The sequence below is a fragment of the Equus caballus genome, chromosome 1 (assembly GCF_041296265.1).
Source record: "Equus caballus isolate H_3958 breed thoroughbred chromosome 1, TB-T2T, whole genome shotgun sequence".
Taxonomy (NCBI): domain Eukaryota; kingdom Metazoa; phylum Chordata; class Mammalia; order Perissodactyla; family Equidae; genus Equus; species Equus caballus.
The window spans coordinates 162842924-162867912 of NC_091684.1; the positions used below are offsets into that span (position 1 = coordinate 162842924).

At 44.1% G+C, this 24989-nt stretch overlaps 1 protein-coding gene and 1 long non-coding RNA gene across 10 annotated transcripts in view; one reads left to right on the forward strand and one right to left on the reverse strand.

Moving 5' to 3' along the window:
- Positions 1 to 24989, forward strand: part of RASGRP1 (RAS guanyl releasing protein 1) — a 75833-nt gene that overhangs the window by 45169 nt on the left and 5675 nt on the right. For 3 of the 9 annotated variants that reach the window (XM_070272188.1, XM_023620231.2, XM_023620239.2), the window contains exons 4-16: positions 2871 to 2933; positions 3885 to 4016; positions 5955 to 6108; positions 9193 to 9366; positions 10423 to 10539; positions 12837 to 13112; positions 14498 to 14578; positions 15928 to 16032; positions 16918 to 17027; positions 17791 to 17935; positions 18265 to 18301; positions 19086 to 19238; positions 20662 to 21047. In XM_070272188.1, the coding sequence (XP_070128289.1) occupies positions 2871 to 2933; positions 3885 to 4016; positions 5955 to 6108; positions 9193 to 9366; positions 10423 to 10539; positions 12837 to 13112; positions 14498 to 14578; positions 15928 to 16032; positions 16918 to 17027; positions 17791 to 17935; positions 18265 to 18301; positions 19086 to 19238; positions 20662 to 21047 (1933 nt within the window). Of the gene's footprint in view, positions 1 to 2220; positions 2334 to 2864; positions 2934 to 3884; positions 4017 to 5954; positions 6109 to 9192; positions 9367 to 10422; positions 10540 to 12836; positions 13113 to 14497; positions 14579 to 15927; positions 16033 to 16917; positions 17028 to 17790; positions 17936 to 18264; positions 18302 to 19085; positions 19239 to 20661; positions 21048 to 22083; positions 22206 to 24989 lie in introns of those variants that run through there. The other 6 variants (XM_070272196.1, XM_070272199.1, XM_070272197.1 and 3 more) reach the window with 3 other exon arrangements.
- LOC106782162 (uncharacterized) lies at positions 25 to 23537 on the reverse strand. The gene is made up of 3 exons (XR_001379019.3): positions 22788 to 23537; positions 16172 to 16268; positions 25 to 2727 (listed from the first exon to the last, which is right to left on the reverse strand). It is a non-coding gene; the product is annotated as an uncharacterized lncRNA (long non-coding RNA).

Genomic DNA, 24989 nt, shown 5'->3' on the forward strand with positions numbered 1-24989 from the left:
GAAATTAATTACATGACAAGTTGCTTTAAAAAAAGATATAAATGTATTTTTAACATATATTTAAAAATACATACACCATATTGTAACTTACCTATTTACATGACATCTTGCCTGGTAGGCTGTGTGTCCTTCAACACTGGGAACCAAGGCTTATCTATCTTTATTTCTCTAGAACTTAGCTTAATGGCCATTTCACGTTAGGACACAAGGAAAGTGTTACTGTGGGTGCAAAACATTAGGACACTCTTTCCATATATATCAGGACTTTTAGGTGGGAAATCTGCGTTTTGCTCAGGTCTGGGAGGGGGGGAAGGGATTCTAAGAAGGGAATATGAAATAAAACTCCCTGTCATTGAAACCCAGGTTAAACATTGAAGGCAAAACAATTTTTTCTTCACACATAATGTCCCTGTTCTCTGGCGTGGAAGTAATAGAATTGTTAGTTAAGTAAGCTCAGATGGTTTCCTGTTTTTCCATTGCTAAAGAGAGAGAGACATTTAAAAACATGCTTTGACTAGCTGAGATGCCTGAAGTACGGTCAGAGCCGTCCTGGTGATTCCTCGTCACAGTCCTGGCTGTGAAGAGAAGGAAAAGGTGTGGAGCATGAAGCTTCCAGCAAACAGTTGACGTCGCCCCCTGGTCCGTCGGTGGCACGTGCTGGGCATCTGTTCCCTCTGCAGAGAAAGGGGTGCCCTGCCTCCCTTCGGGGCTGCCTTTGCTGTGGGGGAGGGGCTCTAAGGACCTTGGGAGGCTCTTTCTGCGTGGTGACCTGCATGCGCCCACAGGCTCAGCTCTCGGATGCAGACTGACTGGGTTCACACAGATACTGTCCCACGCACAGCCACCGGGCACTGCCAGCCAGATGGACACGTGAAGAGAAGGATTAGGAGTGCCCAGGAGAAAGAGCAACTCCACGGGGAAAGGCACCTTTACAGGTCCACTTAGTTGTTTTCAAGAGGAGTGTGCTTTTTGTGCCTTCCTTGTTAGAAAGAAGAATACAGATTTCAACAGGTAGATCAAATGATGAAAATACAGGATCTGAGACGTGTTTATCTGGAACGTGCCTTATGACTGAATCTCTTTGCATCGAAGGGATACATTTCCTTAGCCACGTGGCATGAAGAACGTAGAGTCATCTTATTCTCTTACCTTTCAGGCCCAAGAAAGGCAGGCATCAGAACTTTGCCTTCGTGAAATGTGCCAGTTGCCTGGGCTTATTTCTGTTTTGATTACCCTTATTGATGTGTGTGTGGTTTTGTGTGTTTGTTTTGGTGTTTTCAAGGACAGATTTTATAGGCAGTAAATCTATTAAAATGTAGTTTTTCAAATTAAAGTCATGTCATTAAAAGTACAAATTTTACAACCATAGTTCTTCTTTAGGGGCTCAAGTTAGTTTGCAAATCTTATTCTTTCTCTAAGTCTAGCATGTTTCACCAAGCGTTTTTAAGGGGTCTTGAAAAATGTTTGGTTAACTTGAATAAGACTAATTAATTAAATACTTCCAATGGTTTTAAACTACAATTATGAATTTTACATTTTAGATTATTTTAAAATACTTCAGATGCCTTCCTGAATTCTAAATAGCTTTTATAACTCTAGCAGATTAGAGTGATGAACAGTAAAGCTAACGTTATTTTAGATGTTCCAGAGCTATGCATAAACTTAATAAGATTTAAATTTAAAACCACAAGTCTAAGGCACTTGATTATATATTCCAAATTGAAGTTTCAAGGCTATCATTCTAATATGCTCTTGAACATCATCGACATATAGAATCTCAAGACACACAGATTCTTTCCTAATGAAAAATATCAGTACCATGACTTGGGCTTTTACTTTTCTATATTTAACTCTAAATTTTCCAGAGGTTAGACTACCCATTCCCACTGAAGGAAGGCCGTTCCCATCCTAGTTAATTGAGGTCTCTGCCAGCTGGCTCACAGGATTCCTCTCAGGGGTCCTGCTGTGAAATTCACTGAACCCTAGATTGCAGTTATGGCAAGTTTTTAGAAGAGAAAGAGGACATATTGTCCTACGGGGCACACAGCCCACATAGCCTGATTGCTCAGTCTGTTGACAGAAGACGGTAGGACCCACCCAGGGTCCTCACTGGATTGGATCTTGCATTTCTTTGGCTTATAAAATAAATGAATATTCTTCCCATATATTTCTAAAGACATGCAAACTTGATGGAATCTCGCTATGTTTTCATATTCTTAGGACGGCACCATTCTCGTGGAATATTCCAAACGGTACGGATCCTTCACTTGACCTCCGATTGCATTTTGGATTATTCATGTGGCTTTTTCTGACTGGCCATCACAAATTATAAGGTCAATCTTCTGACATCATCTAGGCAAACATTATTATTTTCCACATTATTGTTCTTAATTATCACGACAATGTATCAGAATATCTATCTGTTCCTCTTCTAATTCACTGCACAAATTGTTTATCAGTTACTGGAAACATTTCAAAAGATACCAAGGGGCTGCTCTTATTAACTCGTCTCAGTTGCACTCCTGACCTCCTGGGCACGGGCAGGAGGTCATTTGCCCCTTCTTCTTCTAGGAACCTTTCCACGCCGTTGACTTTTGCTTCTGCAAAGGAGATGCAGCGGCCTCGTCCCATAGGCCATTTCAGCGTGGGCTAGATAGAAAGTCACCATTGTCACCCTTCTGGGTAATAGTAAGCATACAGTGCACACATCGAGTTGGTTTTTATCCTCTGGCGAGAGAGAGAAGAAAAATTTTCATTAAAAAAAAATTATTATTTATGTGTGGGGGGTAGTTTGAGGAAATACTTCCAGAGGTGAGAAGTTGTTTGGTTTCTGTAACAGAGGCTTCCGTTTCCCTTAACCGCAGCCCTACCTATAAGGAGGCCTTGGCGCAGAACTCACCAGGGCTCTGCCTGAAGATCTGCCATTTTGTAAGGTAACGTTTCCGCTTGCAGCTGGCACTTTGTGGAGTGGGCGAAATGAAGGACGGAGACAGGGGACTTGACTTCCTCCCTCGTCCTCCCCACCTTTCTCTTCCTGACCGTGTGTAGAACACCACACAGGTGGACAGGCTGCAAAGGGCAATCCTTAATTCTGGAAATTCCCCAACAGAGCACACTCAGTGTTTTCTGGTGAGCCTGAGCTTAATATTTTAAACCAACATTTTCCTCAGTCTTACAGCATTTTCGTATCAAATAGCATCGGGAGAGATACAGAGATGATGAAGGATCTCTTTGCTATTTTGTTTGTTTTTATCCCTAATTATAAAAGTAATATAGGTCATCTTGGAGCATTTTGAAAATACAGAAAAGAATACAGTAATAATCACTCATATCCAACCACCTGCTTTGGTGTATTTCCTTTGTCTTTTTTCCAAGCAGATTTTTTTAACATAGTGAAGATCAAAATATATATAAAGTTTTATATCCTATATTTTTCACTTCATACCATAGGAATCCTCTCTAATCCTTAAACACATTCTGTAAACATTATTTTTAACGGCCGTGTAATATTCTAAGATATGAGAAAGGGGAATTTACAGATTCATTGCCCCATCTTTGGACATTTGGTTTGTCTGTAGTTGTCTTTATAATTATCTCTGATACACATGATGGTGCCTAAGTCTTTGTATTACGATGCGCCTCGTCCCATCAGAGCATTTAGCATGCAGAGGGCAGAGGACTGTCAGCAGGTGATCCTTCCATCCTCCAACCCCTACCCCAGCTCCTCATATTCTGTAGGTAGTGTATATATTCTGTATTCCTGGGAGTTCAGAGGGACAAACCAACCCATGCCTTATTCTGAGTCCTCCTCGTGGGAAGACGCCACCAAAGTGTGAGTCCTTGGCTTCAGTTTCAGATGGTGTTTTGTAACTCCCGCCTTGTAGGTATTGGATAACGGAATTCTGGACCATGTTTAAAATGGATGCCAGCTTGACAAATGCTATGGAGGAGTTTCAGGAGCTGGTGAAAGCTAACGGCGAAGAGTTGCACTGCCGCCTGATTGACACAACTCAAATGTGAGTGTCAAGGTTTTGACTAAGCTTTCAAAACCACCTCCCTCCTGTAATGCAATCCAAGCTGTTCAGCTAGGTTCCCACTCCCGGCTGTGACTGCTGTGCTTGTTCACCTCTCTGAGAAGCTCAGACAGGCAGGTTCCAGTTGCCTCACCAAAGTGAAAAGCCTGACATTTAACAGGAAAGCAGAGAAGCCACCTGGCGATAAAGCTGTAGGTGACTAACATCCAAGAGCAGAAGAAAAAAAAAGTCCCAGTGAAAAAGAAATCAAGCAGCAAGATATTGACTCAAATTTATCCAGATCGTGAGAAACTGAAAGTGCAGTGACTAAATCCACACGTCCTCAGCAGCTAGTGCCTGAGGCACCCGAACGTGTCAAGGGGGACGGGCCTGCTGAGAAATGTGTTGACAGAGGGCTTATAACAGACATGGAGGTCTGTGCAAGACACTTAGTGTCAGTGATGGAAAGGGTCTCAGAAATATTTCAAATTATTCCTCGGATTTCTTATTTATGAGATTGGCCCTTTCTGGAAAAATGAGTGCCTTTCCTAATTTTGAGAGAGGAGGGTGTACACATTGTAGGCTAAGGCCTTCACGATGTGGCCACTTCATTTTGGAATAATACAGATTCCTAGGATCTAGAATTCTAGGACTGAAACATATTCTAGAGATCATTTTATCCAACATCTTGAGAAACTGAGGCTCAGCAAGGTTGTGACTCATCTGGGGTCACACAGCTAGTTAAATTAGTGGCAGAGGAGAAGCTGGACTGTGAGGGCCCTCAAGGCACTGTGCCATAGCCACAAAGAAATGAATTCAACATCACATTTCATAGTCCCAAATAAATTTATATATCAGTTTGGATTCTCTGTACTTCTCTGCTTAGAATTATATAACTTCAAAGATAAAAGAAATTTTTGAATTAACAATGTCCTCATTTTAAAGGTGCAGAACCTAGGGTGCAGGGCAGTTCTCCAACCCGGACCTCCTCATCCCAAGATGTCCCTAGCTGACTTTCCCCTACCAATATTTTCCACAGTATGTATGTTCTTTAGGAATTAGTCACCGGCATATTACCTGACCGGATATACTTGAGAAATAGTGAGTTAAACTTTCCTTTTGCAGTGCTTCTCAGAGTCTGTGATATGCTCATTGGCCAAGGGGGCTACAGAATTTGTAGCATTTCCCAAACTCTTCTGAGCACAGAATCCTTTTGTCAAGAGACAAGGTCCTCAAGAATACTAGTTTGGGAAACACAGATCTGCAACCCGCTCCCTCTCAAAATGGCTGCTTTCCTTTGCTTCCTTAGTGAAGGAAATGGAAACTGAGTAAGAAATACATGGATTGATTACAAGAAAATGTGTGTAATGGGGAACACTCCAGGGCTAGCTAGGCTTTCATTTCAGTGGCTGGGGTCAGTCTGTCCAGAGTGACCACATGTTCCTACACATGAGTCCCCACAGCACGGCTTCTCCTCTCTCTGGTTCTCTGTGCTCTTCTGGCATGAAAACTGCCCTATGACCTTGAGATTTCCAACCAGAGAGCCTTCCCATCACCTTCATGAGAATGAAGGAACACACAGTAGGCGTGGAGAGAGCACACATGCCAGGGGCTAGACAAATGAGCCAGGACCAAAGGCCAGGAAACTGTGACCACTGCCTGAGACCCTGTCCTTCCCACAGCCCTAAAGTTAACACATTTTTACCCAGTTCCCATGGCACATGCAAAAGTTTCATTGAAAACAAGCAAGGCTTCCTAGTTGGCACCATAGAAAAAATTGATTCAGGGAAACTCAGTTAATGCATTGTTTTGGCCAAGGAAAGTTAGCTAATGGTGCTTTGTATATTCTTGTGGGAAAGCTTAATGGGTTTACTTGCCTTAAAAAGCAATTTGATTTATCCTTTTTCCCTATCTTCTCCCTTTCGTGTTTACTCACAAAAGCAATGCTCGTGACTGGTCCAGGAAACTTACTCAAAGGATAAAATCAAACACCAGCAAGAAACGGAAAGTCTCTCTGCTCTTTGACCATCTGGAACCAGAAGAGCTCTCTGAGCACCTCACCTACCTTGAGTTCAAGTCCTTCCGGAGGATATCGGTATGTACCCAAGGGGCAGGGGGAAAAGCTGCATGGAGTATTTCTGAGACTAAGCAGACAAATTCAAGAGCCCGCCCACCTCCTAACCCTAGAGGGCCCTCTCCGTGCTGGTCGGCTTTCCCAGCAGACTTTGTATAGTCTGGAGAATCAGTACACTCAGAACTCCTTTGTTGCTCCTGCTGTGGGTCCCGCCTCCCATCCTCCATGCCCGCTCCCTCATTCAAATGACGATGGGTATGCATGACACCCTGCACACATGCATTTGTGAGTGTACACGCAGCATACACAGACACACACATTTTACCCCTGATAATCAATAGGCTTCTAGAAGTTTTTCATTTTCCTCCAAAGAAAAGTGTGCAGCAGTGGGGGTGGGGAGGGGAGGGCTGATATGTTCTCTAAGGGTTTGAGTTCATTCTAGGATAGGCTTTGGATGGCTCTGGGGAATCTCAAAATAAAGTAGATGCTACTGGTCTAGCCCAAAATCTACCTAAAGCCTTGAAGTGGTGCTGACATGGCCCAGCAGTGATGCATGATTCTAGAGATAAACTGTGCTGACCCAGACCTTGCTCCTTAAAACTCCATGTGATACCAAACAACACTGGTTCCGTACAAGAGAACTTGACGACATGTCAGATGCCAGCAGACCCTAACTGGGCATACGCTTTCCTGAGAAATGACACCCTTACTCCGACTCAGCCCCCACCCCTACAAAAGATACAGTCTTCAGCTTTGCTCTAGAAAGAGAGAGGGCCTAATTGCTGGATGCATTTCTTAGAATGACCTGTGTTCCCCAGATGAGGGGATGGGGGCCCAGAGGGCTTGAACAAGGTCACATAGCTTATTAGAGTCAGAGCTGGAGCTAGGGTCACATGCCTCTCAGTCACTCGGCGCCAATTTATTGAGCCTGGTTGTGCCTGGAAGGAGATCTGCACACCAGGTTACAGAGGTTATTTCATCTTTTCACCCATAATGTTGATATCCACCCTATTTTCACACAGCTGTTGGGCCATCAGCCAGGAACCACCTAGCTCCCATTTGGAAATGAGTCTCCAAGCATTGCTCTGTGTAGCCCCCCAGTCTCCTCTTTGGCACCCCTCAGACAGAACCACAGGCCCTGCTTGGGAAGCTTCACCTGGGGAGTTTCCATTTGGCCGTGCCTGCCCCTGCCATGGGGAAGGACACTGGAAAGAGCCATTTATCACGCTGGAAATCTGAGCTGTGCTGGGGCCCAGCTGGCAGGGCTGCTCGGTCAGGCCTGTAAGGTGTCTGCTTGATGCCAAAGTGAAAAATCAGTGTAGCACAAGGACCTGGAGCCTGTGCTCCCGCAGGGTAGAGGCAGTGTTCTATTTGCAAAAGAAAACGTCAGTTTGAACTTTCACTTCTTTTTAATGGCATGGTCCCCTCATAGAAGAAGACTGGGGTTTTTTTTTGTTTTTTCTACACAGTTCTAAACAGTTCTCCCAAACAATAATTTTCCCTCCAACATTGAGTTGGAGGGAAAATTTATTTCTGCTGTGAATTGAGTGGTATTTGATATTTTCTGTTTATTATAATATTTTAGGGGGGTTGGGGAGATTACTTGGATAATTATTTTATAAAACAAGTGGATTCAATATGTTATATTTATAGCGGGGCAGATATATATATATAAATGTATTCATTGGAATGAGTCATGGGAACTTTCTCTTAGAACTACAAGATTTTTGCTTTATATGTCTCTCTTAAGGATAGTTTTGGTCCTACTTGTGTTTTTCCACCTGTTAGCAATCACAGCATAGTAAAATGGGGCTAAGTTAATTTGTATTTATTTTATTTAGGTTGTGAGTTTCTCTCATCAGTGTATTTACTAGTCTGGCAGGATGAAGGTTTGTATACTGAAGTAACGGCCCCCTAAGCCCCATGCCCCGCAATCTCAGTGGCTTCACAAACAAGTTATTTTTCACTCACACTACAGGGTCTAACATGGGTCAGCAGGGGCCTCTGCTGATCACAGTGTGGATGTAGGATGCTTCATCTTGACGTGAATTTCCACAGTCTCTGCAGCAGTGGAAAGGCAACACGGCAAGTCATTCACTGCCTCTTGGATATTTTCCTTGAAACTCACATGACTTCCACACACATTCTACTGGCTAAACTGTGTCACGTGGTCACACCTGATTTCAGAGGGGAGGGTTCCGAAGCAGAGAGCTGAAAAGAGTTGGGGAGCAGCACCGAAAGCTTCCATAGGAGCACTGGAGCAGAGCAGGCTACTCCTTCCTCTTGGTTGTACTGTTTGAGCAGGAGTGTTTGTGACAGGGACACAATAGCTACAGTCATCACTTATACAGGGATCTTCTGGAACATTTCCCGTCTCACATATGCTGCTTCATTGTCAACCACAGTCAGTGCCATTGTCCAGCTGGGAAACTATGGTCACCAAATATGTAGAGCTAACCAGGTTTCGCGCACCCCACTCACTTGGCCTCTGCTCAAACTGGTGAGCAGAAGGAAATCCAAACAGGTTTGTTTTAGCATGAGGTTAATAATTATCCTATTAGCACCACCTCACATTGATGTAGCAGTTTGGAAAGTTAAGGTGCTTTTATGCATTACCATGTCTGATGTTTGTAAGAACTCCATGTCCCAGATAGGGCAGATTGTACCCTCCCGCTTTTAAATTAAGAAAACAGCTGGGGGGGGGGGGGGGGCCGGAGATTAGATTTTTGTGAAAGGATTATCTTTTTTTCCCCTTAACTTCAGCAATAGAGCTAGAACTAGTACTGAGATTTTTCTTCTATACTGTGTTCTTTAGAAATTAGAAGAGACAGTATCAATATCTACTTAAATACTATATTTAGATTAACCAGGATGTGTACACATCTACTTATGCCTAATGACTTTTGATGTAGAGAGACCATAGGTAGAATAATAAAGATTTCCTTCCTCTCATTCTTGTTGGCCAAGTGGAGGGCACGCAGAAGGCGGCCTTGCAAGAGCTCCTCTGTCCCAGAGCAGTTTCTAGCTGTCAGCTGGGCAGAGGTGATACGCCTCTATCTCCCAGAATACCAGAGCGGCAGTCCTAATGGGTTTCTTTTCTCCTAGTTCTCTGATTACCAGAATTACCTTGTGAATAGCTGTGTGAAGGAGAACCCCACCATGGAGCGGTCCATTGCCCTGTGTAATGGCATCTCCCAGTGGGTACAACTGATGGTTCTCAGCCGCCCCACCCCACAGCTCCGAGCGGAAGTCTTTATCAAGTTCATCCAGGTGGCTCAGGTGAGTGACTGATTTAGACGTTAGGCCTGGGCTATGAGATAAATTATCCTCTTTCCCCCAACCTAGTCTATCCATTATACATGCTTTTCCCTCCTGAACCATGGAGCGGCTGGGGTGGTTGTGTGCCTTCAACTGTCCCCAGATGTAGATATGGTGACTATTCTCTTTCCCACGCAAGGATAATATGGAGAGGGGCATACAGGGGTCAGGATACGGTTTTAGATCTGTTTAGATCTGTACGGTTTTAGATCTGTAGATCTGTTTAGATCTGTTAGCATCTTCTCAGAAGATGCTTACCTGCCTACATTTTCTCCCCAAATCTGGCCCACATGACAAAAGGAAGGGCAATTCCCAGTTTTATTGGGGCTGCACCAGCCTGAGTTGTCCTTCGTCTTTGAGCCCACGTTGTTTTGAATGGCTAGGTTTAATGTTTGAGGGGCAGAGTTTAAGCATTTGAGAAGAGGAAAACAGGTACTGTGAACACATTTCGAAATTCCCCAGAGATTCCAGCTCCCCTGTCTGAGTTAGTATCCTAGATAGGCACTGGTATTGCCCTCAAAAATAAAATCGCCTGGCTAATATGGGGTGAAGGATATGAACGATTACGCTTAACATTTTTCCAGCTCCAGATGGTCTAGACCAGTGTTTCCGAAAGTTTGGTACCTGGACCACCTGCTCTGATAGTAACTAAAGGTATAGTAAAAGCACAGATCTCTAAGCTCAACCCCCGAGCCGGGGGATCAGAACATCTGGGCTTGGGTCCAGAAATCCTTGTGTTAAACAAGTACTTTGATTGATGCTTAGAAACACTGATGTAGAGGGTCGTCACAGACCAGCTGCAGCAAAAGCGGGGAGATGTGACATGTTGCTAGATTTGGGACCTACTGGTCTGGAGTTAAACGTAAGGGAAGAAATGAACAGAAAATTACAACATCTGATCACTCATTTTTGCCAGTGTTAGGAAGGAAGACTTGCGGCTGGAGACAAATGTAGCCTCTACGCTCCCATCTAAGTGACATGTACAGTGACTGCTCTCATCTGTTTTCTGTATCACAGAAGCTCCACCAACTACAGAACTTCAATACATTGATGGCTGTGATAGGAGGGCTAAGCCACAGCTCGATCTCCAGGCTCAAGGAGACAAGTTCCCACATCCCACACGAAATCAATAAGGTCAGTGCTACTGTCTCCTCCGGGCCCCTTAGCAGCATTCCTGGACCAGTGTCAACATTTCCTCCTTGAGCGGCAACCTAGAGAGCATTTCTGAACCTCATCGTCCTTTGTCAACCAGGCAAAATATCAGGGAGGCAAAACCCACAGGATGAGGACGTCACAGATCTGAGAGTGACTATGATTCCGTCTGGCCTGTGTCACTGCACACATTCCTGACGATCAGTTAAAATAATGTATGCCTCCTTCCCGTGTTCATTTACCACTGACTATGCAGTCACCATCTTGAACACCGACTCCCTTGCTCCAGCAACTTGCTCTGAAATGTTTTCCCAAAAGGAATAGTGGTTCCGTTGACCATAGTTCAGTTTGCATGTCAAGTGTAGTTATAGAGTGACACATAAGAAACCACGCTATCCAGATCCCTTGGAGAGTGACATTCTGGATAGCTGAATTGTCCCTGGAAATGAGCTTTTCAGCTGCCATTTTAAAGTAGATAGTGTTTTATTGAGGAATATTTTTCTTGAGTGTCCCATGCACTTTCCTACATTATTCATTAGATTTTACACAATGGACTTTAATCCTTTATGACATAGGGCTGTTATACATATAAGCCACTGGGATATTCTGCAGATCTCAATGCAGCCAGGTATGGTGGGGGTTAGAGAATGACTGCTCTTTGAGCATTTTCATCTGGTGTAAGAGGTCAACCAGCCCTCCCTTACGAAACTCAAACCCCAATGCTCCCGAGCTGGCACCGAGGGAGACTCTCTTAGGGAGAGACGTCTGAGCCACAGTGCCCCAGCTGTTTTTCCCAGGTCTTCAGCCTCCTTTTGGGAAGTCTCTTATTAATCATGCCTTCTCTCACAGCTGGGCTCTGGGGATGCTGCCCCACCCCACCTCCCAATGGTCTGCTCAAAAGAGGACTCTCTAGTCACTTTATGATTCCCTAATAGTTCCGCTGAGGCCAGGTGGAACAACTGAAAAGACTGCCCCTGTCTCAGAGGTGACAGAAGGAGACAGTCACAAAGATTAATATGCCTTCGTGCCATTTTGCTCACAAGATATAGCTTGCTCCTCTTCAGCCTGTGGGCCCCGACCCCCAGGGTGGTCTGCCTAGTGAATTAGTAAGTCCAGGGTTAAAGTAAGTGTCCCCTAGTAGTTTATTTCACCTTCGAGGGGGGAGAAACATCTCTGTCATTTTTGCTGTTAGTCTCTTGCCTCGTGAGCACCTTCCACACTTCACACTCACCTGCACTGTTGGCAGGAGGTGTGTGATGAGGAGGCTCTCTTGTCTTGCCAGCTAAAGTCATTGAGGGAGGCTAACGTCATTGAGGGAGGACCTAACATTCTTCACTGGGGGGAAATTCTACTTCTTAGGCCTCAATTTTACTGAAAGAATTTCTGGTACAGTGTTTAAAATGGTTATTTTGCACTGTAACGTGATTGGCAGATGGTCTTTACATCCTGTCTTTGCTCTTGAGGAGCTGGTCATCACGCAGGGAATGAGGTTCTATGAACTGCTTGCTGACGTGAGCCAGGTGTGTTTGCAAAGAGCCCCAGATCTGGCTGCTCCCTTTTCGTGCTGGAGAGCAGCCGTGCTCTTCCAGCGCCGGGGCAGGCTGTGAGCTCTAACGAAGCCCCCTGGGACCTTCACCTCATCCTCTTTCATGGCCTTCGCTGAGAACTGGTCTAGTCTGTTCAGTCTCTCTGGGTGAGGGTTTCAGCCTGTGAAGGGAATGTCACCTGCTAACAGAATAAGAACTTGCAATAGATGACTGATGCTCCGCCTGTAGAACACGTTTTCCTATGCCAGCAAGACAGTTAGCACTCTGACATCACATTGCATATGGGATGGACTGGAGTCTCTGGAAGCATTCAGAAGACACTAGAGAGAGGACCTGCATGGCCTAGGGATAGAGGTCAGAGGGACACTTACTGTTCACTGTATACTCTTGTACCTTTTTAATGTTTATATTGGGAGCTTATATTATTTATTTTTAAAAAGAAAAATTTTAGCATAAAAATAAACAAAACCTCATTTAGAATTTTCCAGTTATGTAGTAGAATCAAGTAAAGCAGATCTTGTGTTTGCAAATACACCCTGTGATGTTCGACGTGAACTGGGGTTTTAATTCGGGAGTCATAATCTGCACCTTTTAGATGGATCACCCCCTGCCCAACAAATTAGGGATGGGGTGAAACCATGGTAGGGGCTCAGTGTAAACAAGGTGGCCATTGCAGACAGTACACCCTGCCTGGTGGGGACCTGTGATGGGATCTCTTCTTCTGCTTTGTAGGTTCTGGGTGAGATGACGGAGCTGCTGTCCTCCTATAGAAACTACGACAACTACCGGCGAGCCTATGGGGAGTGCACCCACTTTAAGATCCCCATCCTGGGGGTGCACCTCAAGGACCTCATCTCCCTGTACGAAGCCCTGCCTGACTACCTGGAGGATGGGAAGGTGAATGTACCCAAGCTGCTGACCCTTTACAATCATATCAACGAACTGATCCAGCTGCAAGAGGTACCCCCGCCCCTGGAGGCCAACAAGGACTTGGTGCATCTGCTGACGGTGAGCTCACACGTGAGACAATTACTAAGCACTTGCTGTGTGCCAGGCACCACTCGGCACCTTGCCAAATATTAGCTCAGTTAATCCTCATAAAAGTACTGTGTCCATTTTATGGATGGGGAAACCGAGACACAACGACATAACTTGCCAGAGGACCAAACATTATTAAGCAGCAGAGCCTGGTTTCAGACCCAGGTGGTGGGAGTCCAGAGGCTGTGCTCGTAAGCGGTCTGCCCTCCAGACTTCTAAGAGTGTTTCCCTCCCCCTGCAAAAGCAGTCCTACGCTCTCTGGGAGGAGCTGATAGCAAATCAGGATGCAGCGCTTGGTAAGAGATGGAGACAGTGTGTGCTCATGAAAAACGACAAGACAGAGAATGTAAAAAACAAACAAACCAGGTTCATTATTTAGGTCCTGCTACCACTGGCTTAGATCCCTGGGTTCCCAGAGGTGTTCAGGCCAAGGGGAGGCAAACACTTGCAATGGTGCAGCGGCCCAGGATTAGCACTGGGGGTGCAGGGTGAGATCAGATGGACTCCTTCCAGACCTGGCGATTCTGTAGTTCACCAGCTTTGTGACTGTGGGCATGTAACTCTTAAGTCTCTGTTTCCTCCTCTGTAAAATCAGAGGGATTAGTCTCTGTGCATCCAGCTGGTGTCTAATCCTGCTGTCTAATCCTAGCCCTTCTGCTAATTGACCAGGTGACCTTGGCAGATATTGGCCTTAGACAACATCGTCTGTGGAAAGATGCACTGAATCTTATCTTTTGGATCACAAGTCCTGTGGTGAAAGCTGTGAACATTCGTCCCAGAAAAATATACATTAGCAATATACTCAAAAATACGCATGTTTTTGAGTTCTGGACCCCCGGAAGCCCATCCACAGACTCTAGGTTAAGAACGAGATTATTTCTAAGACCTCTCTCCTCCAAAATCTTATAGTTCTAAGATATATGAAAATCATTAACTCTTAATATTGTTTAATAATACCTGTTATTTAAACTGGGCTCTGCTGTTGGAATCAAATTATAACAGTGTCGGGCCTTTCAGATCACCTGTCTGCTTTGGGAGAGAACAAGTGAACTGTGGACCATCTGACCAGACAGGGCCTTTCGCTTGAGCTCTACAGAAGCTAGATATTAAATCATAGTTTAAAAGAGGGCATCTTGAGACTTCTCCAAAATTTAAAAACATTTTAACAAGAAAGAACACTTACACTATTGTAATACTAGGTTTACACCCTGCAAACTTTGTGCCTTTTTAAAAAACAAACTACTAAGAGCTTAGAAGAGTAAACCACTGGAGGGGAAAAACCAAGAAACAACACATCAGCCCTGAGGAAGGCAAATGGCATCCTAGCAATTACCCTGTTCTGCTTGTATCCACAGTTATCCTTAGATCTCTACTACACCGAAGATGAAATCTACGAGCTGTCCTATGCCCGGGAACCAAGGACCCACAAAGCCCCAGTGAGTGTTTCATATTAAGACTCCTGTGTTTAACAGGTGCTTTATAAGCCACTCACAGAAGTCATTCATCTTAAGGAACAGACTTTTAGTTCAGTATAATAAGCATGTTATGTTTCCATGTGCCCAACCTTGGGCTAGGAACAGAGAAAGCTTCAACATGTGGATGAGGAATAATGCCTGACCCTCAAGAGCCTGCAGTCTACTTGAAGGGTTAAGACTAAGAGTGTCAGAATGAGTGGTGGAATCAATCAGTGGTTTACAAATTAGGGAAAGGTTATAATCTTGTGGGCAGGAGTGACTTCTCCCTCCTATTTATTATAAAGCGTCCTCACATCAGTGGTTTCTCTTCTGATTTGTTGATGATAATGAGAGCAAGATGCATACTAAACAAAAGCTAAACTTCAGAGGACTTCCAGCTTGGTAGATTGAAAAGCCCCATCATCTTTAATTCATCTGGGTCAGACAGAGCCATCTGCTGGGTCTTTGGACCTCTTCTGCTGAGTCCCTAAAATAGCTCACAGCCCTGGTGCTGCATAGTAGCAACTGCACGGTTGCCTGGCCCCACATCTCCTACAGGCAGGTGAAATAATTTGGGTCTTCCCTCTGAAGGACCAACAATCCCCACAATATCCTGGGAAGCTTCCCAGCCCCAAAAGAAGTGATGCTCAAGGGGAGAGAGTTGCCCACATGTAAGAAATTCAGCTTATCTTTTCAGGTGGCTAAATTTGTCGTTATACACAAAGATCAAGTTCTAGCTCCCTATTGTAATGAAAGATGTTCACTGAAAATATTTGGTGGGTTCAATTTTCAGGGTGTTAGAGGGCATTTCAATGGAAAAGGTGCATTCTCCCATTTTTGGAAGAGATTTTAATTTGGGCCAAATCTCAAATACTTAGGAATGAATTTCATCTCAGCTTGTTCGTGCCTCAGATTTTTTTCTTGTGTGTCTTCCTGCCTTTTAGCTATTTTTCTCCTCATCCTCATCTCTATTAAATAGTAAGTAGAGAACAGAGAGGAAATTTAAATGATCCATTTTCCTCTTTGTTGATAGGTTTTGACAAAAAGTTTAATGGACAGGGAATTGAAACTCAGGCAAATGGAGAATTTTAAATTATCTGTAGATGTAGATAATGTATGTGAGGAGCATTTTGTAACCTGTAAAGCATAATACTTGTGTTAGCCAAGGTTACTGTCCTAGATTTCAGTGACGTGAGGGCTCTGCTCCTTGCCACTGCACACGGTTGAGGATTGTCCATGGATGCAGCCAGCAGGCAGGGGAAAGGAAGGAGCTGTAGGTTATATAATATTGCATTACAGTCACGGAGATTTCTCTGAATATTTCATTTTAGCCACTAACACCTTCAAAGCCACCAGTAGTAGTGGACTGGGCCTCTGGAGTGTCTCCCAAACCTGACCCAAAGACTATAAGCAAACATGTGCAGAGGATGGTGGATGTAAGTACAGCTGTGTTTCTGCCGACAAAAGGCACTGCCTGGCTTAGTTTTGTATAGGGGTGAGGGGAAGTTCAATGGTAGAAACACAAAGATAAGAAACTTGAAACTCATTCCTATGAGAGCACAGAGAACCACTTACTTCTCATATTGTGGCTGCAGAACTGTTCAGAAGTTACGTTTTGCCAACATACTTTGGCCTCATATCGGTGGGGGGGAGGTGTGCCTCCTCTTATGACCTAGCAGGAAAGCATATATTTAAAGGTTATCGGTTGATCTGGGGGCAGAGAGGTATTGGAAAAGGTTTGAGTCTAAGTAAGGGTAATAAGGAGAATCTAAAACTGAAAATTTGGGCACTGCTTGATTCAGTTCACTGTGCTAAATGCTAAGGGAGGAGTATATACTTTCATATTTCTACATTTGTCCCTGTGGACCATTCCAGTGTAATAACAGAAAAGTAAGAGCCAGCAAGTGACAGAACAACGAGCAGTAGAGGAGTAAGAGGGAGGAGGGAGCACTTCAAACTGGGCTATTAGTAGAAGCTTCAGAGATGCTGCAGTCCGAGCTTAGCAGTGAAAGCAGGGCAGGGTGGAGGGAGAACAGCCCCCTGTGCGATGAGCACGGAGTCCACGGTAGCCAGAGTGAGGGCATGACTGAAGTGGTGATGGTTGCATGTCCCTGGCCACCCTCCAGATGCCGGACCAGCGAAGACCTGGGATGTGACCCTGTGCTTCTTTACAGCAGCTTAAGGAGCATGTTTCCTTGTTCCTCTCATTCAGGCTGAGAAGAGGCTTTTATCAGCTGCTCCAGCCCCTTTATCATTTGGTTAAAGGGAGAAATGATTGGTTTCTCTTTGGCAAATCACCAAAGAAACTCCTTTTTTCACAGTCTGTCTTCAAGAACTATGATCATGACCAGGATGGATACATTTCTCAGGAAGAGTTTGAAAAGATTGCTGCGAGTTTTCCATTTTCCTTCTGTGTGATGGACAAAGACAGGTGAGGATTTGTGTGTGGCGATATGTGGTTCTGAGCCTGTTAGAACAGTTTGTGGGTGCATCACTGGAGGAATCTGTGAACTCAGATGTGTTGCTGCTGTGATCACTTACTGAATATTGGGGCTAAGAGAGCAAGCAAGTGAATACCTGTCTGCTTTGGTTTGGATCACAAGAGACCATGAAAAATGCATGCTTTTTTAAATGCCTCAGAACTAAAGATTACATAAATCTGCCAGGTTAGGAACAGTCAACTATAAATAAGAAAAAGTCTAGTCTTCCTTCTTGCTTCGTCCTTACAAGTTATGAGAAACCGCTACTATTTATTAATACTTTGCATATTTAGTTTTCTCAAGGTTACTTAAGTTCTATTTTCGTTCTCCATATGAAACCAAATGTTTGGTAGGTGGGTTCCAGTTATGTGTTATGTACTGTCTAAAGTCAGAAACTGCAGCATAAGGCTATTTCTCTCCCTGGACACGTATTTTCCATCATTTCTTTTTCAAGTTTTGTAGATACTGGTTAAATTAGTTAGGAAAACCTAGTTTAGCCAAAGTACAACTCTGTGGAAATGATTAATGCCAACTCACCTACTCATGACATGCTATCCCTGTATCCTTATTGCGGAGGGCTCACGGAAGTAATTACTAGCTAATACACGCTGTTCTACCACTCGACCACAAAGAAAGGTGAGTTTCTAAGGCTAGAAGCCTCTCTTGCTGCCCCCACCCTCCACTCATATCCTGGTCTCTGTCATTTGCTGGCAGGGAAGGCCTCATCAGCAGAGACGAGATCACAGCCTACTTCATGAGGGCCAGCTCAATCTACTCCAAGCTGGGCCTGGGCTTCCCTCACAACTTCCAAGAGACAACCTACCTGAAGCCCACTTTCTGTGACAACTGTGCTGGATTTGTAAGTTGTTCTTAGAGTGCCTCAGTGTTGAACTTGCGGAGGGGTATGAGACAGTTTAAATAATCGTCCAAGGCACAGACCTCATCCACTTAAGGCCAGGAAAAGGCCTGGGTCATAAATCCACTATAGTGAGCTTCTTGAGAACATTTGACTCTGATCAGCACAAACTTTTCCTATTTTCAAGGTCAGGAGGGACAAGACATATGAGAGATAAAGGAGGTTTCCCTCCCACTTGAGGTAGAGAGTAGAAGGGATGTCAACGTATAGCCTCATACCAGAGAGGTGAACAAGGTGTGGTGCATTCTGACTGTCTCCTGTTTGTCTCTTAGCTCTGGGGAGTAATCAAACAAGGATATCGGTGTAAAGGTAAGGCTCAGCTCTGTCGACTGTGTTGTCTTCCCTGGTCTTGCGGGCTCTTCTATAAAGCACTTTTTATCCATCATAGTTGTCCATTCAGTCCCCAACTTCTCAGCACAGTTCACAGCCACATCCCCAACTGGCTTCCCCAGAGCACCCCCTGAGAGTGATGCCACCACACAGAAGAGAGGAATGCATGGGTGATCAGTTAGGCAGCTTCCCCTGACAAGATCCTCTCTCTGCCTTGGTTGCCCTGGAAACAGAGATGGCTGGTAGGAGATTATGCTCTCATATGGTCATGGAAAGGTGGCTCCCCAAAGAAAGGCATAGAATTACTTTTAGAACAGAAGATAAGTGATTACCAAAGGCCTTTGTCAGCTTTCCTTTTATCAGTAGATACCTCAGGACATAACTGTCCTTCCTGTGACTAGAAAAATTCAGGAGAAAAAGAGAGGAGACCTTTTACAGCAAGGAAGAATAAGCCCTAACATCTTGGAGCCTGCAGAGGGTCCCCTTAAAGTAGGCAGTATGTGTGGGATGACCAAGACACCACCTTTTCTCTCCAAGATAACCAGATACTACTTTTGATTCTGAGACTCATGGTAAGGGCTATGACAAGATTGTGACATCCAGGGTTGACCAAATGAGAAAAATGCTAGGTTCACTAGGAATGTTAGGTGCCATAGCTCCAGAAGATAGGACAGGAATGTGTGACAAGCCACTGCCTGAATGCGGTTTTGAGACCCTGGAGAAGAAAGTGAAAGACTTCCTGACCTGAGCGTCTTGTCCACAGACTGCGGGATGAACTGCCACAGACAATGCAAAGATCTGGTTGTGTTCGAGTGCAAGAAGCGAGCCAAGAGCCCAGCAGCTCCCACAGAGAACAGCACCTCTGCGGGGCCCACGTCCAACCTTTGCTCACTGGGAGCCAAAGATATGCTCCACGGTAAGCAGGCACTGGGAGCATTCAGCTTGGAAAGTGAAGTGGGGAAGGATAAAGTTTTTGGAGAGGAACGATTACCTTTATCCTTGCCACTCTTATAGAAACCACCACAAATACCATTGTGGAAGACGCGTGTATATGATGCACCCTATATTTTAGGAGTTACACATCACCATTGGGTACCACAATTTTATCACACAAAATGAAAATGCAAATTTTCATGGGAGAAAGGTGGTAGAGAACAGCATGAAGGTCCAGGGCCTCAGTGTGCATCCTGGAAAGAGGCTGCACCTGGAGATTTCTCTTCTCTGAGCCCTCTCTCCACAGCCCCGCCCCCAGATGATAAGGACTTCTGAGGCTTTCTTAGAACCCACAAGGGAGTAGACTAATGGGTAGGATAAACATAGGTATATCATGGGCAACAGATGAAAACTGCTGTGAAATGCTATAAGCCAAGGTCTGCTTGTAATAAAAACTGACTACTGGATATTATTGTCATCCATTCAAATTGCCTCCATCTCTTTATTAACAATTATTCTCTGGGATGGCACCTGCTCATCAAATATTTTTAGCTGATTATCTTTCTCAATCTCACAGTAACTTTTTATATTTATCTGCTTTTCTTTCCTTGAAACTTACACCTCTCCTGACTTTTACAACACTGTAGTCTCCTGGACCTTTTCCTGACATTTTAAGGGCTCCTTTTCTGTTGCTTTTTTATTTGCTTTCTTCCCTTTGCTCCTAAAAGGCAGTCTATCTTAAAGCCTACCACCCATCTCAAATACATCCACCTTACTTTACTTTTTATAGTTAATATCTAGGCTGGGTCCTGGACAGGGGTGTTGGTTTAAAGAAAACTCCTTTCCCAACCAGTATCAAACAAGGGCAATATATGTTGAGACACACTACCACAAAGCTGGAACTTTCCTCAGACAGTTAAGCTGTGCCCATTGTACAAATGGGCAAACAGGTCCCACAGAGAATTCCCAGGAGCTGCTGGAGGCCACCACTATCAGGACCAAAAGTTAAGTGCTGAGAGATCCCAAATCGCAGGGTCCATAGAAAAGTATTTACAGAGAGTGTCTGTCTATATATTGACCCTGCTCTCTTTAATTTACGAAACATGACAATGTTGAGGCAGGGGCTTTAACTTATCTGCAGACGCAGAAACCATCTACGTAAGCTTTGTGCAAACAGAAAAAGATGCCCTTTCCTCAGGGTAGATGCAGCCTGACACCAGAGGCCATGGCTTGGCCAGCAAAGCCCCTGGGTTTCAGCCTCCTCCACCTCCTAAATTGGATCCCTGAAAATGAGTCCTGTGGAACTCCCATAACAATAAGAAAGATCTCATTTGGAACCAGTGTGTCAGTCTTGAGTCTCTGCTTTTCTGACTTAGAGTCCTAACATGTCATACATCTTTCTACAGCACCTGAGGAAGGACCTTTCACATTCCCTAATGGGGAGGCTGTGGAACACAGTGAAGAAAGTAAGGATCGGACCATCATGCTCATGGGAGTGTCCTCACAGAAGATTTCCGTTCGGCTAAAGAGGACTGTCGCCCACAAGGCCACCCAGACCGAACCACTGCCTTGGCTTGGCAGCGAGGGCCCTTCTGGTCCCTTTGTGCTGTCTTCCTCAAGGAAGACAGCCCAGGATACTCTCTATGTGCTTCCCAGTCCCACATCTCCGTGCCCCAGCCCAGTCTTGGTCAGGAAGCGGGCTTTTGTCAAGTGGGAGAATAAAGAATCTCTCATAAAATCAAAAGAGGAGCTCCGCCGCCTCAGACTCCCAACCTACCAAGAGCTGGAACAGGTACCTTCTTTTTCCTTTTCTTCAGACTCTCTCTCAGAAAAGTGGGGCTAAACCAGGGAAGAACATGTAAAATGAAGACTCAGACCAGGCTGATCACTAGGCAGGATAAAGCAAGCAAGAAAGGAAAAAGAGTATTCTGGCTTTCTCTCAAAGAAACCAGTGGGGGCCCTGGTTCACGTTATAGGAGTAGATGAGGATATACAGTGCTCCCTATTGCCATAAAGGTACCATTTCAAAGTGTTGGTCCCAGGACCCAAAGCTCTGTTCACAGTAGGCTCCTTGAGAAAAACCAGTTTCTACTGATCAGCTTTACTGTGCTGACACGACAGCTTTTCTAGATGAAACTTAAAACAAAGTTGCCTGGGCATCTTCCTAAAAGGTAGGTGATCTTTGTGCTACAAAAAAAGAGGCGAGTATATTATAGCTCACCACAGGAAAAGCCTCCCTCTTAATATAAATGAGGGAAATCTTTTCGAACACATCAGGGAATGTGCTGATCTTCTATATATATATTTGAACTGCTAAATCAACAGCAGCTGGCAAATGCACAGTTGAATATAATACATAGCAATATAATCTATAAATGGTAACAATTGTGGTATCAGGAGCTGCTTTTTTGTTAGGCTCACGATGTCCTAATTATAAGGTACCTTATAGGAAGCAATAGAAAAGACAAAGTTTATCAAGAAAAGGAGAACAGGAGTTTGGGAATATGGTGCCAAAGTTTGAAAGAAGGGGATAATGAGGTTAAAAAAATAAGAAAACATAGGAAAATAGGAGATGGGACAAGAGGCAGTTGTCCAAATACTCAATTCTGTGGGGTCAATTACTAATGTACTGCTTTTTGTTTAGAGTACAAAGCTCATGGTGAGAGCTGGCTTAGACAGACCTCGTCATGGGACAGTAGTTGCCTACCAGTGATAGGTAACCTAAGTCATCTTAGGGATGGGAAAGCAAGGATACATTAGATCCAACATTATCATTCATTTTATTAAAGGGGAAGAATGCTTGTCTGCATTTTTTTTTTTTTTTATAGATTGGCACCTAAGCTAACATCTGTTGCTAATCATCATCTTTTTTCTCCCCAAAGTTCCCCCAGTACATGGTTGTATATTCTAGTTGTGGGTCCTTCTGGTTGTGCTATGTGGGATGCTGCCTCAGCATGGCCTGGTGAGTGGTGCCATGTCTGCACCCAGGATCCAAACCAGCAAAACTCTGGGCCGCTGAAGCAGAGCACACGAACTTAACCACTCGGCCATAGGGCCGGCCCCTACTACATTGAGATTGGCAATGTGTTTTTGGAGGCCTATAGTACAAACACAAAACCAACATCCACCTAGCTAGAATTCCTTAAATAATTGCACATACGACATAGTGAAACTGCCCAAAAGGGCCTCAGGATTCCTGCCTTGTTCTCAATGTTGTACCTTCCCTGTCAGACTCCCAGTAATTGAATTAGAGAAACCAGATAATATTGGGAGGAACACATGAAAAAAGAAACACATTTTCTGGATGAAAGGTACTCTCTTGCTTAGAGTATTTTTTAAGACATACTTTAAGAACCAAGTCAATCAGAAGGTGGCAAATGTGGGTTACACAACACCATCTCTCTTTAGGGTAGAAACTGCCAAAAGCAACTTTTAAGAACAATGAAAGAAACCTTGAAAAGTGAACTCAATAGAGAGAACTCTGGTCTTGGGGGCAAAGATTTGTTTCTCGTGCCAGATATTTCTTACCTACCTGTTCAAGTGTGACCTATTTGGTCCTCTGTAAAGTACGGGGCTGGGATTCCATGCTTTCTATGGTTTGCATCAGATCTTGACATTTTACATGCCCATGAGAGGAAACAATGTAGTTGGCAACAATGACTTCTTGCTGTAAGTGGGTGTTAGAAAGATTTCAGATGAGTTAGGTCCAGAATAATTCCAACGCAGTAATACCAGAGCAGGAGACCCTCTCACCACCTTCCTAGTTGCCTCTCTTTACTTTTATGCTTGTCATAGGGACATAAGGACCAGAATTCACCATGTACCTTTTAGAAGAACAGTGAATCCCACTTTCCCATCAAGTAAAATCCTTACAGTGACTTGCCTGTCCCATCCACAATGAGTAGACAAATTAAGTTGGAATTTAAAATGTTATATTAATATTGTATACATTAATATTACATATTAAGTATGAATATACTTTGAAACCAGCATGGGACAAAAGAAAAAGCAAAGGCTCTTAGGGTCAGATATACCACCAATGTGCAGGGTCTTTGTGAGGGCTAAGATCCTCTATTATCATGTAACACAGTACCTGGCACATAGCAAATGGTAGCTAACAGACAGCTATCTAGGTAATTTACACTGAGAAGCAATTCAATGTATCCCAAATTACCCAGAAATTGCCCACTTTGGAGGATGGGGTTAATCAATATGGTATAATGTAAGAACACTGGATCCCAAGTCAGAAGACTGGGATGTCAGCATCATGGTGGCCTAAGTTATTCCTTTTTCCTCTCCCCTTTCATTTACAACTAATTGGTCATTCATAACCAAACAGAAGCGACTCTGCACATTATACCAGAATACTCTGGAGATTTCTACCTACCTGTGCTTCCGAAAATAGATGGATAGGACCTCACAGGGATCCGCAGATCCAAGAGAGTTGGTGAGCATGCCCCACCCCCACTTGCTGCAGTCAAGGGAAAAAGCAAAACCAGAGAGTGCAAAACAGAGCAGACACAAGAGAGAAAGAGAGAATTTGTGGAGGCTCACCAGCCTCATAGGAGAACCAAGCATGCCATCAAAGCAAGACAGAGACGAGTTTGTAGGCAGAGGAGAAGGGAGAACTCGAGGAGTCAGTCTCCCTCCCCATGGTGACAGTGCAACACACTGAACTTCTTCCCTCACAGAGGAGGTGGAAAGTGAAAGCAGAGAGTGGCTGACCACCTGGCTATGCAGGTTGCAGCCAAAGAGACCCGTTTTTCTCCAACAGCACCCAGATTTCTGAACAAAGACGTCTGTGATTAAAAAGAGAGAGAAGAGAAAGAAGCAGACAAGAATAACAAACAGCACTGAAGAAACGAGTTCCCCCACTGTCTGCTTCCGAATTCCACAGGAGGTCTGCCCATGGACCTCTGAGGGTATCCCCACTCAAGGATCCCCCTGCCATGCCATGGGCACCCACAAAGCCCCAGGTGATAAGTCCATACTTCGCCCCCACTCTGCTGCTGGCTTTTTTTATGTGTGCTCCAGAGTGCAGCCCCACAGCCAATCCAGATAAAGAGAAACCAAAAACTTGAGCTATAGTACACATCACCTTCTGGAAAACAAAAGAAAGGTTTCTAACTGCCAGTCATTGAACTGTTACAGTCAAAGTAAACAACTAAGAAAGGTGTGTGCTACTCAGATGCAACAGCAGAGGCACATTTCATCAAACACTATGAAAAATCATGGTAATATAGTATCACAAAAAGAAAAAACTCCAGCAACTGAATGCTAAGGCAGGGAATACTGAGATCTAACTGGTAAAGACTTCAAAATGGCTGTTATGAAGAGATTCAGTGAGCTACAAGAAAACTCAGAAAGGCAATTCAATGAACTCAGGAATAAAATTAATGAACAGAAAGAGTTCTTTACCAAAGAGATTGAAATTTTCAAAATGAACTAGACAGAAATCTGGAGCTGAAGAATTCAATGAACGACATCAAGAATGCATTAGAGAGCTTAGGAAATAGGGCAGATCAGATGAAAGAAAGAATTAGCAACTTAGAGGATAGGAACTTAGAAATGACAATTAGAAGAGAACTAATATTTTTTAAAAAGTGAACTAAACTCCCTGTGAGAGATATCAGATATGATGAGAAAAACAAACATAAGAATAATTGGTCTACCAGAAGAAGAAGGGAGGGAAAAGGGAACAGAGAGCATATTTAGAAAAATAATAGCTGAGAAA